The sequence below is a fragment of the Ammospiza nelsoni genome, chromosome 1 (assembly GCF_027579445.1).
Source record: "Ammospiza nelsoni isolate bAmmNel1 chromosome 1, bAmmNel1.pri, whole genome shotgun sequence".
Classification (NCBI taxonomy): domain Eukaryota; kingdom Metazoa; phylum Chordata; class Aves; order Passeriformes; family Passerellidae; genus Ammospiza; species Ammospiza nelsoni.
The window spans coordinates 7,195,307-7,210,506 of NC_080633.1; the positions used below are offsets into that span (position 1 = coordinate 7,195,307).

Below are 15,200 nucleotides of genomic sequence, written 5' to 3' on the forward strand. Positions count from 1 at the left end.
GTGCAAATTGACTGAAAATACCCCCATTTCAAACATTTCTCTGACAAAAGGCTGATCTCTTGGTACTGCTAACTGCATCCACTCTACCACAAGGCAGCCACGTCTCTGCAACTCTGGAGCTGCCTTTGATGTGGTGACTCAAAGGATCAAATTTCTGTAGGAAATGGTGGAGAGTGATGTGCATTTTGTATTTATAGTTATAGCAAGTTACCTATATCACTGTCCTCTGATCAATTACAAAAACTTTTAGGAGTTTGATCTATAAACCCCAGCTTGTCTTGAAGTACAGATTTGTGCTTTGTAACACCAAAATAATGATGGGGATGTCTCCATTTGATTAAGGTGCTGTAAGTAGCCTAAGTGGAATTCATCCTGTATGTTTAAAATTAGAAATTTGCTTCTGAATCTTGACCATCCAATGCCTTTAAAAGGGAAAAGTGATAGAGATTATTGTTCCTTTTTCAAATCATGAACACCAGAGTATCCCAAGATATTACTACACAGGCAGCAGAAAGTGTGACAAACTTGAACAGATTACATGTAAGAACATAAAAACAAAGCTCTGAAGAGAGTCTCAGGAATTACTTCATAAAGACATAAAAATGAGCAAGTTCTCTGAACACAAGGAACATGATGTCTCTCAAAATGTGCAGGGCTTGTTGGTAATCAAAGTTTAAAAGGAACATTCAAATAGAACAAGCCCACAGTGGAAAAAAAATCAATTGTTTTATAGTCCAGATTTCCAAGTTTTTCATACCAAAATCCCCCTTCTTATGAGGAGCAGAGTAGGACTGTGTAGGATTTTCAAGTTTTAAAAATACTTCAAGTATTAAGTAGTGTAACAATCAACTTCAGTGAGCAATCACTTGCTTATAATCACTTCAGTACTCCTGAAGAATAAGAGACAACAAATATAATCATTATTTTCTCAAGGGTTTCTGGACAGAAGCTGTGTACAGAATAGTAGATATCTGATCACAACAAAGAACTGAGAATCACTGATATATGAATTCATTAAAGAGTCAAGGAAGCTTTAGTTATGGAAAATCATGATCTGTAAGGGCTCTCTGAAGGAGTCAGCAATTCTGGAGACAGGAAAATCTTATTGATGCAACTTACTTCACCATCAAACTCGTTTGGCAAAGTCCTTCCCCAAACCTGCTTAAAAAAAGTTAAACTGAAGAGGAATGGTCCCTATACTGATACAAGACACAAAATAGAGGGGACTAAATTATCAGTTTTGTATGTGGGAGAATAGCACTAGTCAAAATCTGACAGGGCCTGCCTGCTAACAGGTGGCGGTGCTCAACACACTCATGTGCAATCTGAAAAATCAAGTGAGAAGCAAGGTGACAAAGCTTGCCAACAGGATTGGGATATTCAGAGCAATAAAATCCAAAAGACAAGTGTGAAGAACTGCACAAGAACTTCACAAAGCTGAGTGCTGAGCTGTAAAATGGCAGATGGAAGTCCACAAAGTAAGGAAATTAACATGACAAAAGAACTGGTATTAATGATCAGAAATATGGAGTAGCTTCCCTACAAGGAACAACTCAAAACCACTGGCATCCTCCATACTTGCTACTCAAGAGTAGAAGGAAAAGGAGGAGAAATGATGGAGGTCTATAGAAACTGAGTGGCATGGATGGAGGAAGTGAATGGAAAGCAGCTTTCCACTGTCTCTTCTCCAAGAGCACTGAGAGGCGGGCAGCTAATCAAGGAGGCAGCCACTTAAAACACAAGCTGATCAGCTGAACTGAAAAAAGTTAAGCAGTCATGGTTTCTCTAAAGTTTTTTTTAAGTGAATGGGCAGATTTATGAAAGAAAGCTCCAACACAGGCTGCCCAAGACAAAGATACATCTTCCTGTTCAGCAAGTGCCCAAGCCACAAGCTGCTGCAATGTCTTCTCCTCTTCTGTTCTGCACTCTTGCACCACCACTCAGTCCAGAAGAACCTTTGCTCTGGTCTCCTATGGCTGCAGTTACATTCTCATGCACAAACCCTGCTCTCTCCCTCTGGGCTGTTCCATTCAGTGCTGCCTTTACCCAGCATGTTCTGCACCCAAGGAAATGAAAGTGGTACTTTAAGACTCCCAACTGTTGTGTCTTTAAATGGCAAGAGCAGCACAGAATTGCCTCAGGCCCACTGAGCTGTAGTGTTCCAGTTCTTCACCACAAGCAGTAACAGCCAGGCTCCATCAAACACCTCTGGCTCTGTAGAGCTCATTGGTTTTTTATGAAGTATTTTAATACAAGAATTACAGCTGAATAAAACTGTTATGTTAACAGACTGCAATATGGTAAAAAAGATCTCCTTACCCCTGGAATGACCACAGCCCCAACTCCATTCTTCAGTTTTGATCTTCCTCTGCCACCTCTTCCCGACAGCCCCGCTCCACGCGGTCTCCGCTTCCCCGGGAATCCTGATCCTCGGCCCTGTTCAATGGAAGGCAACAATGTCAATGCAACCCCTCAAGTTCTTTTCTTACTGGGATTCAAAAACTTGTTCAGTTCATCTATGGAAAAACATAAGTAAAAAACACCCTGTGATTTCTGGTGAGTACAAGCACAGCAGGGCATGGCCATTAAATTTATGCATAAATCTGTGTGAAATACCTTTAATTACTTACATGGCATAATATGATCACCTTTATCTTCAGTGAGAAAGCAGCCAAAACCAGGAATGTTTATATTCTGCTCAGCAGAATAACTGGAAATATGGATTTCCCCCAACAGTTACCCCCATCTCATTTGCAAAGTTTCCAAAATATATCTATTATTCTATGATTCATTTTTCTTTTCTCTTTGAACAGTCAGCCCAGACAGTCATGGGACTTTACACAGGGTCTGGACATTTGATTACTGGTAATCACAGATGCTTTTCTTACCCTATGAATAATCAAGTGAAACCTGGAATTTATTAGGATTGAGTCCTGCTCACAAAGGAAAGTGGGAGCTGGCGCCGTGAAACTCTCTTAATTCAGCCTATACAGACAGGTTTTTTTATATTAATTCTATCACTTACATTCTATCATTATTCCCCATAATGTGAAGTTTTTCTTACACAATCTCCATTTGATTTACAGAGAGCTTCTCTTCTCCCTTCCTTATTTAAGATGCAGAGTTGCAGTGTTGTACTTTACAGTATTCAGTGTGTTCAACTACAATTATCCTTGGGAGAGTAAGTATGTTTTTACTTAAGTTTGAAATTTAGGGGGGTTTTTGTTTGGTTTTTTTCCTTTTTTTAAAATTTCAAACTGAACTAAGCACAAGAGGGTTCCTAATTCTCCCAAATCATTTCCAGAGAGAAAAAAAACATAGTCATGGCCACAAATTCTGGCTGATATATCAGACATCTTTACAAAGTGTCTCAAAGCCTCTAATCTGGGTAACTGATAATTATGGCATGTACTCGAATAAGCACCTTTCCTACAGCAAAATGAGCACTGAGATTATTTATTGCATTTCATATTTGTCAATAATCTCAGCTCCCAATACAGCCCAAGTATGGAGTACAGAGTATGAGGTTTCCAAATGCTTGCTGCAAAATACTTTTAATACCAAGGCAAAACATTTGCTCTGTAAAACCACACTGATGGGAGCAACAAAGCTCCATGGGGATTGTGTCACCAAGAGACAAGAAGGGTCTTTTCTGATGGAGACAGGAGCTCCTTGGATGGAAAGAAGCACTGTGGGCTCAATATTCCCTATTGTATTTCTCAAATATTCCAACTCCTGGCTTAAAGAAGATATTGAATTTTATGGTCATAATTAAAGGGAGAATTGAAGGATCCCAATGTTAAAATTTTATTAACATTCATCTAATAAAGCAAAAAGAAATTTAATTGACTCACACACCAAGTCAATGCAACAAAATGATATTTGAAGAGTGAAAGGAAGGATGCTGCTGGAAGCTGAGGTGAAACAAAAATTGTCCTTAGATATCTATGGAGCTAATACATATGCACACATAGGACACACAATCATCAATTTTTTTAACATGGAAACTCTTCTGACAAGTTTCTTATTTTCTGTTTCAGAACAGGTGTCAGTATTGTTATTTTCACACAACTAGTAACAGGAATAAGCACATACTTGTATCAATGTTAATGCTCAATATTAAGCTGAAAATTAATGCTTAAAGCAGCAAAAGCTAAGCTGATGTCAAATCAAAATAAAATTAGCATGAGAGTTAAAGTGAGATGAACTTAAATCACTGGGAGCTACAGTTATTTGTCAGTTTCGTAATTTAGCTTTTTTTTGCCTTTACTTAAACCAAATAATTCTACTTTAGTTACTTCAGGTGTTTTTAATAGTAAATGTCACTGTGGATACAATTTTGGTCCATCGAATCAGTTTGGAAAGTTGTTGTTTATTCCCCCATCAGCTAAAAACGATGTCACTTTGAATCCACTCTGCAAGATTTCTCCACAGCAACAAATTCAAGCCATCCTTCAGATCTCTGCTCCTTTCCATGCCTGGCTTACCTTACTGCCAGTCTTAAAGACATTTTTCTTCTCAGGTAATTTATTTTGACAGCCATGTAAAGCCAACCACAGAAAGTGATGTACTCGACACACACAAAATTTGGGTAATACAAAATATTCTTTGCCACTGAAAATCAAGGCAATGCCATCATAGTTTATGCTCTGGAAAGCTCACATCTTTTAACCTGAAACCTCCAGAGCTTTAATAAATTTTAGAGATCTTGAACAGTAACAGAATGGAAGATTCATTAAGGTGTGAGAAACAAAATTTCATCACTAATCTCTACAGCAGAAAGATAGTAATGGATACATGAAAATAAATTCAAGTTATTTACCACTTTGATGCTCCAAATGGCACTGCCAGGAAGCTGTCTGGATTTAAAAATGTCCCGACCTTCTGGAATGTCTGGGGACCAGGAAGGTGGGCTCACTGTATTATTGGTACTCCAAGCCCCCTAGGATACGGCAGGTGAGAAAATAGATGTATAAAACTTTGCAACATAAAAAAAGCAAAAAGCAAAAAAGCAAAAAGCAAGCAACAAAAAAAAAATCTGAAAAGCAAAGCACATGCAGGCATAGGCATTTCTACATTAATTTAAGTAGTCAATTAGTTCACTGAGTGAGTAGAAAGTGGGAAATTTTTAGGTTCTCAATGAAACATGCCCTAAAATCAGTATTTACTTCCAACTGATGGTTAAGCACAACAAAATGAGTTTTATGAACAAAGATTAATACATATCTAAAGCAAGCAATCATAACAACAACAAATTACGTGCCTAAATTTTATTGCATCAGTGAAGAAGACAGTAGTTGGAGGTGGCAATATCTCCTTTTACATTCCAAACTACATTCTGAAAGAACTGATGGCCTCAGTTGACTTTTCAAACTAAACTACCCCCAAATCACACCAACAACTAGTCTGAGAAGCACAGCAAACAAAAGGAATATGAATAAACCACTAGACAAAAGAAAACGAACATAGTCATGGTAATCAACAAAGCAGCTCATTCCTGCAAGCCTGCTACAAATAAACCATTATAAAACCCTACCACTGATTTTTTTCACCCCAGCGTTTTCATGTTATGCTGTGGTACCACATTTTAACACATTATTATGTACATGTAATAATATACATCCATATGGTGTACCTACAAGCTCTTTTTAACTCATTATTATCCCTATTTATGTAGTTCCATCATGGTGAGGTATTGTATGACTGTCAGTAGAAATAAAGCAAAATGAAAAGAAAATGCTAAGACAGCCAAGGAAAAATGCTGAGGCTCTCATAGAAAGTAAAATCTGTGGAAGACTTTCTCAAGCACAGAAGACAGACTGCAAGAGACAGACATCATAAATAACTTCACTGCCAATTTACACATTAGATTAATAAAGGACAGAACATTTTCCTAATTCTGAATTTGTGAGGGCAAAAGATATTGAATACCAGGATGACTGATGAAAAGTGCAGGTTTACCCTCCCCAGAATGCCATTCAGCAGCATAATCCCAGGGCTGATGTGGAATAACCTCATGCATACAAACATTCCCAACTATTGACAACTGCTCACAAGGGCAAGCCCAAACACATTTACACCTTTGAATACTGGGATATACAATAATAATAAGAAGAATCAAGGAAAATGAGATGGCTCTGCAAAATATGCTGGGTTTTTTTTCCTTTTCTGAAATGCAATTTCTCCATCCAGAATGCATGGGAAATTAGTTTCTTTGGAATCAACAACTCCATCAAAACAAACATTCATCTTGAACTCTAAAGAGGTGTCTTGCTAACAGGTACACTTTCTGAAAACAGGGCTGTCCCTCAAGTGATCTGGCACCCAAAACAGAAAGCCTGTCAGTGACCTAAAAGCCTTATTCTGGATAAAACTCTCAAGGTAAAAACACCAACACTCAGTACAACCCACAGAATGGACACAGCCAATATTCAGCATAAATCTGCTGGAAAAGGAATACAGACAACATAACACTTAAAAAAAATAACCATTTGACAATTCTGCCCACATGAGGTGCTAGCTGGACACACAACCTCCAAACTTCTCAGTGCCCAGAGCAGCCGTGTGCTTGGTTTGGCCATCAAAGCCTCCCTCTGCCAAGGGGCTTCCAAAACCCACTCCAGAAGAGCTCCTGACAGCAGCTGCTCAAGGGTTCTGCTCACTGTGCTGCAATAAACACCCTGGATTGGAAGATTTTGCTATCCCAGTTTTTTCCTTGACTGCAGATTGCTGCTCATCATGCAGACAACTCTGAAGATCAGGAGGTTCATCACCCTCTGACAGGGGAACAGTGCTGGGCAGAAACCTTCCCACCCTCAGACCTGGGGATGGACAAGTCCCTGCTCACACCCAGGGCACAAGGACAGAATATTCCTGACACAACAGGGACATCATATCAGAAATGGGGGGGAAAAGGAAATTTGATACACTGGTAGCACAGAAGAGATTTGCCCTAACTATTCCAGCCCTAGTTTTTGTATAATGTAACAGTCAGTTTTGGCAGGTAAAATTCAAAATTTCATTGAATTTTAATTAGTTTCCTCATTACTTCTAAAATTCATAATGCATGGTAGGTAACTGTTCTTATAAAGTGGTAACACAAAGAAAATCTGTATAGCAACACAAAGAAAATCTATTTATCAGAGAAACAATCTTTACATCAATCTGTAAAGGAGGCAGCATGCTCACAGTGTCAAAATTCAAGATCTTAAACATGCTGAAAATACTTAACAACTAAAATTACCTAGTCTTAGTTTGGAGGTACAAAATTATTCTCCTTTTAGGAAGATAACTTTTCTAGTGATTAAATATATTCAAAAGATTGAAAAGCTAAAAGAATATTAAATCTGACTATAAAATATCCAGTCTTGCAAAACAAAATGATTTGTATATGATTCGTGAACCATATTGTTAAGAATTAAATTGGAAATTCAATCCAAGTTTTATTGTAGATCAGAAAAATTTGAATTCTTGGTCAGATAAACTTAATTAAAAACACACATTTCCACAATACCACGAACAAATGAATTACATCAAAGAGATGCATTAATTATATTTTTGGCTTTTAATTAATGCCTATTACCACACAACACTGAAGAGAAAGTTCTATTCAGTTCATTTACATCAGAACCCCAGCAATAATTATGTACTGCGACAGAAACAGGAAGTTCTAATTCTCCATCATATTCTTGAGTCCTCAAAATTGAACAACACAGCTGCAAGTAAATTATAACAAAAGGAAACCCAGTGTCAGCAAGGGTCAGGAGATCTTACTAAATTACCACTGACTGTGTTTAGCTGCTTAACGCTTTATGAATCCTACTGCAATTGCAAATGCACAAAGCTGGCTTTGCAATTTAATATTTAATGTAATTTTAGGGTTGTGAACAAACTTTAATCACTTGAAAATACAGCTCTCCTCATTAAAAAAAAAAAAAACAAACAAAAAACCAACCAAGCACCAAGCATAAAAACCGTAACAACAACTGATCCTTGAAAAAGACTCTTTTTCTCTTCTTTTCCAACATTTACCTTTTACAACAACATACTTAGTGATACCATGTAAGTGAAGACAGCAAAAAACCCATCCCATCCAAGACAGCACACATCCAAACCCACCAGAGTGCTCTGCCTTCTCAAATCTCATTTAAAACAATCTCTTAAAACCCCAACAGATATTCAGTGTGCTGTGGAACAGTCATCACCAACATCTTCATGATGAAAATTAAATATCTCTGAACAAGGTATTTCTCAAGGAACACACCCTGGAATAATACTAAAATAATATTTATGGAATTTACAAAACCAGCAGAAGTTTATTGGTTTTTATTCAAAATTATTCTACAGAGTGTTCTCAACTCTTCACTTATCACTGTTTCAGAGCCAGAATTTGTAATGCCTTCCATTTACTGACTTAATTTTATGCTTTCTAGTACACAGTGGCATGGCAAAAATAACCATTTCAATTCAGATACACAGAATAAATACAACAGCACTTAACACAGTGCTCTTCCAACACTACCCCAGAGAATCCCCATGTAACAGGAAACCAAACTGGCTGGATGCAATCCTGTGCCATGTGCTCTGGGATGACCCTGCCTGAGCAGGGAGGCTGGACCAGACGGCCCATTGCGATCCCCTCCACTCTGAGCCACTCTGGGATTCTGCTTCTGCTCCTATGTACAACTCTCCATTTGGAAAAGCACACGCTCTTTAAAAAAATGAATGTTTTCAACGGAAAGAATAATTTAAAACCATCACAAAATAAACCTAAACCAATTTCTGCCTGCAATCCAAAGTGATTTAAATACATGCCTTCCACATTGTGGATTTGTCCAATTTTGCATCTTGCTCAAAAAAAACCCACCTGCCTGTAACTGGACATTTAAAAATCTTCTTTTTTCATAGTCTACAGAACATCATTCAACATCTTCCAGTCCTTCATCAAAAGCCCAGAGTGGGAACTTAAAAGTACTGAAGAGAATTTAAGGCACTAACATATTTCTGATATATACACCTGACTGTACAGTGACCCAGGAAAACCTAACTGCAGCACAACAAACACAGATCTCCTAAACTCAGTGGAAACAGCAGAAAAACTTTCCAGAACACTCTCTCATACCTTAGGAAGCAAAAATTTTGAACTCTTAGATGACAAGTAAAAACGAAAAGAATTGTGCAATATATAAGAAAGCTTTGTTAACACTAAGTCCAGAAAAGCATGAAATCATCAACCTGGAAGACCCAAGGACTAAAAATAAATTGTGATGAGAAGATGAAACACTAACTTGTAACACTGACACACTTTTTGTATAGAATTTCAGCAACAAGAAATGAATACCCTGGATTGATCCCTGAAACACAACACGAACAGAGAGAAAGATGCTGCAGAAAGTGACAGGCTTGAGGATTCGTTTCACTTATCAAATTTAATCCTAATCAAACCACAATGATTTGTAGAAGACAGTTCTTGCATGGTATTTCCTAATGTAACAAAACCACAGAATTATTTACCACACCACTAGAAACATCGATCAAGAAAATATCTGGCAGAGTAAGGGACACAGAGTTGTAGAAGGCTCTTCTCTGAAGCCAGTTTAAGAAGCTTTACCACACTTTGAAATTACCAGCCAAAATAAATGCATATATGAAAAATATTAAAAGGTAATTTAAATAGCACAGCATCAAGAAAACATCTGGCAGAGTAAGGGACACAGAGTTGTAGAAGGCTCTTCTCTAAAGCCAGTTTAAGAATCTCTAACACACCTTGAAAGTACCAGCCAAAATAAAGGCATATATGAAAAATATTAAAAGTTAAATAGCACAGCATTATGTCTATCTGCATTTGTAGCAGCTGAAAAACACAACAAATTTTCTTCTAGTCTGCTTTAACCATAAGCCAAAAGAAACTGAAATTCTCACCAGAGAAGCTTTACGACGACTTTTTCCTTATTTACCAGAACATTAATTCCTTGAAAAAATAAACTACACACTCAGGAGAATCAATGCATTTTCTAAGAAACAGGTGAATTTGATGAATTATACTGCAATATAATAAACACAGAATGGAACAGTGCATGTGCTTACCTGTCTGGACCTGGGTCTCCCAGGGGAAAACTTGCGTTTGGTGATGGCGGGTTTGCCCATGCCGATTTTTGGAGTGACTGATATGTAGGTGGTTGGGAGAGCACTCCCAGCAGCTGGGGGCAGCACTGGGGGCTGACTGTGCTGCACCTCTCGTGCAGAATGCAAGTCTAGAGAAACATCTGGTGAGGAAGACACGTTTGTCTTGTTTAGATTAAGTGATGGGGGAAGCGAGGGGCAAGTCTCAGCTGGTGGTTTGATGGGTTTGTCTCTGACTGGTGAACTATTTGCAACACCTCCATGTGAAGCAGTACTTTCTACTCCTAGAAGAGCTGGTGCTTCTGATTTCTCATGGGTTTCTTCCTTTTCTATATCTTTCTGCACTTTTATTATTTCCAGTTGTTGTTCTGTGGGGACTGAAATATCTCCTTTTCTTTCAGTCTCCAGAATTTCTGGTGTCACAGTCATGGTCTCAGGTACTGAGCACAGAGACCCAGAGTCTGCTGTGGACACTTCTGATATCTCCACACCACCCTGAGGCAGCTGGGTCTCTTCAGCCTGTTTGTCCAACTCCTGCTGGGCTACAGCTTGAACACCTTCTACCACTTCCATCATTTTCTCACTCTGACTGTCACCAGATGCTGGTGTCTTTTTAGGAGATATTTCCATTTCAGCTGAATTGATTTCAACAGAGACTTCTGCTTCCAGTTGTGTGGTCTCTTCTCCTGGTGATATGCCTGCAATTAAGTACAACCATATTAAAGGCTCACTGTGAAAAAGAAAAAAACTTCTGGTGCTCTGATCAACAAGTATACTTGGTACACATCATGCAGGCCAACACATATCACTTTACTTCAGTGAATTTAATATGTAGCTTAAAATACACTTCACTAACATCTTTCTTTGTACCTATTTTTACAGTAGTCTATATTTTTAGTTCATTATTTTTCTTCCCTAAAAACACAGCAGAGTAAATTAAAAGAAAATAGACCCAAGATTAATTTTTGAGGACCTGAACACACATTTCCAAGTAGGCAGACAAAATTAATTTCTTCTTTTTAATTTCTGTGTATTGAAGATGCATGCTATCATAAATTAATGTATTTTAAGCTACTGTCATAACACTTTCAAAAAGCTAAGAACAGGAAAAGTACAAATAAAAAATATTTTCCTCCTAAAACTCTTTCCTGCTTTAGGAAATCAACTGAAATGAAAACAGCTGCTGCTGGTTTAATTAAAGTTTCTAATATATAATGAATTTCTTTCAAAAATATTTATCTAGCCCTCCCTTGAACCAAATCAAGCACATTTCATCCATAACTTTCTTCATCAAGGAGTTCCAGAGTTTTTGTCCACTCCATAAAGAACCACATTCTTTGCTCTGAATTTGGCTTCTCACACCTTCCTTTGATGGGCCTGATTCTCTTACAGGCCTTTTAATTCTATTACACTTGCACTCTTCTTAAACTCACACTGCCATAAGTTCATAGACAGAATTTATTCTGAATATTTCTTCACAGTTTAAATCATGGCCCTTTTAGCACTGTGATGCAGAACCGAGTGATCACAGCTAATCTGAAAAGCTGGGTGTTTTTACTTTTTCTTTAAATATAAGTTTCTTGTATCCCCTTACAGCAGCCATTGTCTAACATCTGGATGAGACTGAATGGGACATACTGGCACGTTCTTTACCCTTGATATTGGTCACTAACACATCTAGTGGTTTGACCCTTCTTTAGCTGCTCCTCCCTGTGCATCTGGTAAGATGCAGTTTCTCCCAAAACAGAAATTATCAACTGCTGCAACCCTGTCAAAGATCATCTTTTACTTACAAAGGGGAAAAAAAACCCCAAAAAAACCCCCCAGAAAATCCTTAACCAAGGATGTATGCAGAGTTACAACCATAAGAGAAAGTATAAGTGACAGTATTTGAATAGCAACAAGTCATTGGGTTTTACAATAAACTTCCATCATACAAAGCATTCAACTATTTTTCCAGCTTGGAAAAAGCCGACAAAAAAGTAAAACAAACAAATGAAAGTAAAGCCACACAAATCTTCTGAAGTCTCTCTTCCCCTTCAATAAAACACTTCTTTTATCAAGCAAAGAAGTTAATACTCTTGCTTGAGAGCTCAGATGGAACTGTTGCAATTTGTCTCCTACTGCTTTCTAGGTGCTTCTTCCTTTTGCTTTTATAAAGCATTGCAAACCTTAGTGACTGGAAGAAGGTTCTGGTTCTGAAGGGTTCTGAACTGGTGTTTTCTCAGAGTGCAAAACTCTTTCTTACCTTCTGTAACACATCCAACAGCTGATTCCTGATCAAGGCCATCACCTGTAATGGGCTGTTCCTGAAATGCCATATCCTCTCCAGCACTTTCCATTTCCATTTCATTTGGACAAGCTTAAGGAGAAGCAAAGCAGTTATTAAAATTGCTGTGTTTATTCTACTACTTTGGCATCAGCAACTGCTGTCACTGTTTGACCTTTTGGCTCCAGAGAGACTGATATTTAATGATGACAGGATTTAGGACAGGTCAGGTCAGTGAGAAGGTTAGGGAGACTACACAGTATTCCTTAAAAATTAAGAATATTTTACTCATTAACACTGAAGCTTTCAGATGTCTGTAAGGCAACTGCATACACCTAACAGTGAAAATATGCACACAGTCACAGACTTCTGCACAGACTGAGCAATACAGGAAAGAATTTTCTTAAATTTCAAGTCTATGAAATTCAACAGAACTGGCAGCATGAAGGCTTCAAATTGGTATACAAATACTACAGTGGATTATGGCATAGATATAAAGTTCCATCTACCATCAGCACTGGCAACACTGATTTTCACCTTATGTATTCAACAACATGAAAACTGAATTCTGCCACTTTAGAACAAAGATATCTTAATCTTTGCATGGAAAAGGCACAACTGAGTGGTTTTTTGGCTGACAGGATCATTATAGAGCACAGAAACAGGATTTTTTTTTTCCCCTTGTGTAAAAGCTCTTTCAGTTAAGGAAATTCATTGAAATGCACTAGATGAAGTATGGAAAACAAAGTATATAGCAAGCATTAACTTGAAGAGAACTGATCCTCCATGGATGTTAGCACAAAAAAAAAAAAAAAAGGGAAACAAACAAATTTCTACATCAAGACAGTCTTTTTTAAGTTGAAAAAGCCCACAACTATTAGGTGATACTACTTTTAGCACCCTAGAAGCTGCTCTCAGACTCTGCCAACTTTAAAGCGATATTTTAACTTTAAAAAAAAGATCATTTAGATTGGCTCCAAATCTGATTTTAAAGTACAGAAGTGCTCTCCTGGGTATAAAGCCCTGCATGACTCTACTGATGTAACAGCTCCAGATTACACGTAGCAGGTGAGATGACAGTCCTGTTCTTCCTTGGGGACAAGAACATGCTTGTCAACGTTTCCACTAGCTAGAAATCCAACAGAAGCATTGCTTAAAACCTCAGCCTTCCTTCAGATTAACCTGCTACCTACTGAAATGGGGTTTTGTAGGAGACTGGGAGTTGTGACCATATATGTTCTGCTTTGGACATCTTCAAAATGCTCTAAGAATGCTGCCTGGGAGCCTCTCCTAAGCTTTCAGGAGGGAAATGATCTGCAGAGGCTGAAGTGGTCCCTCTTCCTAACCTGGTGGCCATGCTCATTGACAGAGTGAACTCATTTACAGACATTTTCCCTCCTGTGTCACTGCCCTTCCTCCAGGAGCACCTTTTCTATCATCTCTTTACTGCTCACAAAAGGTGATGTACAGGCTAACATCAAAGAGATGACTTATTTATACAAAACATCAGTCTGAACACAAGCATTAGGGTTTTGTTGTAGCCCAACACTTCCCCTTTCCTTGCCAAAATTTACCAGGCTTTCAAAACCACAGACACTTATGGATAACAGAAGATCAGTGCACAAGCACTGCTGCAAGCCCAAAAATTGCACATGGCAGTGGCTGTGCAGTTCATCTGTTACATTTTACCTTGCTTCTAAATGTAACCACAGCTGTGCTTCTCGAGGGAAATTCAGCCTGGATGAGTGCAGGTGCTGCCCAACAGAGCACATGGTGTGAAATACACAAAAACATTTACTTCTGAGTTTTTAACCCAGCTCTTGTGGATGACCCACTGGGTTCACAACAGCAGATACAATTTCTCCCTGTGCTTCCTTACTGCTACTGACTTATTTTTTAAAACATACTTTACACTTCTCTACAAGTTTCCACCTTCTGCTTGATTTGTCCACTTAGACAAGAATGTCTCAGAAACAACATGACTGATCATACATTTCTTTGAAAAAGGACACCTATTAAAAGCTGTCTAGTTAAATAAACAGCTGTCCCTTGAACACAGTCCAGCTCCCACTGCTCTGTCCCTCCTGGATAAAGTGAGAACAGGCACTATGAGACTGACCAGAAGCTGGAGAGAAACAGGAGAACTGAATGTCTCCAAAAATATCTACCAGGCACAAATGAGTGAAACAGCCAGGCTGGCAAATGAATACATTTATGAACTGTACCACATCCAAAATAAATCAGTGAAGTTTACAGCCACAGCCTGAGAGGCTGGAGCTGGAATGTTGAGAGCCACAATTATGGTGCTCACCAGCCCATGTTTGTACCCAGGATCCTGAAGCCAGAAAGAGAAACCACCTATGGACTGCCTGAGTAGCTGCTGTTAAACAGAGAAGGGATGAAATTCTCTACTCTCATAGAGTAGAATTTGAGTGGCTGGTTCACAAAAAGACTTGGTGAGACTACAGATGTTACATCTGATATTAGCATTTTGGAACTGTGAAGTTTAAGTTTGATTACCTGTTATACTGTCAGGTTCAGGAATGAGTTCAGAAGTGTTCATTACATCACATGACTGAGTGTGATCCCCTTCTCCTTGTCTACAAAGAGTGCAGATGTAGTCTTTCAATTGAGACTCCAATTCACTACCTGGAGATCTGTCACAGTCTATGTGAATCCATCTGGGAAGATTAATTTATTGTAACTGTGATTTTAGTAATGAAAATATAACGCATCATAGTAAAAATCCATTAAAAATAGCACTATTTCACATTCCTATGGGGAAACAGAGATTTTCAATGCTTGATTA

General features: G+C 38.3%; 1 protein-coding gene across 2 annotated transcripts in view; it reads right to left on the reverse strand.

Annotated features, from left to right (window-relative positions):
- The window catches only part of KMT2C (lysine methyltransferase 2C), a 187,666-nt gene that overhangs the window by 66,186 nt on the left and 106,280 nt on the right, over positions 1-15,200 (reverse strand). The window contains exons 11-15 of one of the 2 annotated variants that reach the window (XM_059469741.1): positions 14,912-15,072; positions 12,371-12,484; positions 10,087-10,820; positions 4,823-4,942; positions 2,320-2,436 (exon numbers count right to left, since the gene is read on the reverse strand). In XM_059469741.1, the coding sequence (XP_059325724.1) occupies positions 2,320-2,436; positions 4,823-4,942; positions 10,087-10,820; positions 12,371-12,484; positions 14,912-15,072 (1,246 nt within the window). The remainder of the gene's footprint in view (positions 1-2,319; positions 2,437-4,822; positions 4,943-10,086; positions 10,821-12,370; positions 12,485-14,911; positions 15,073-15,200) is intronic. The other variant, XM_059469749.1, reaches the window with a different exon arrangement.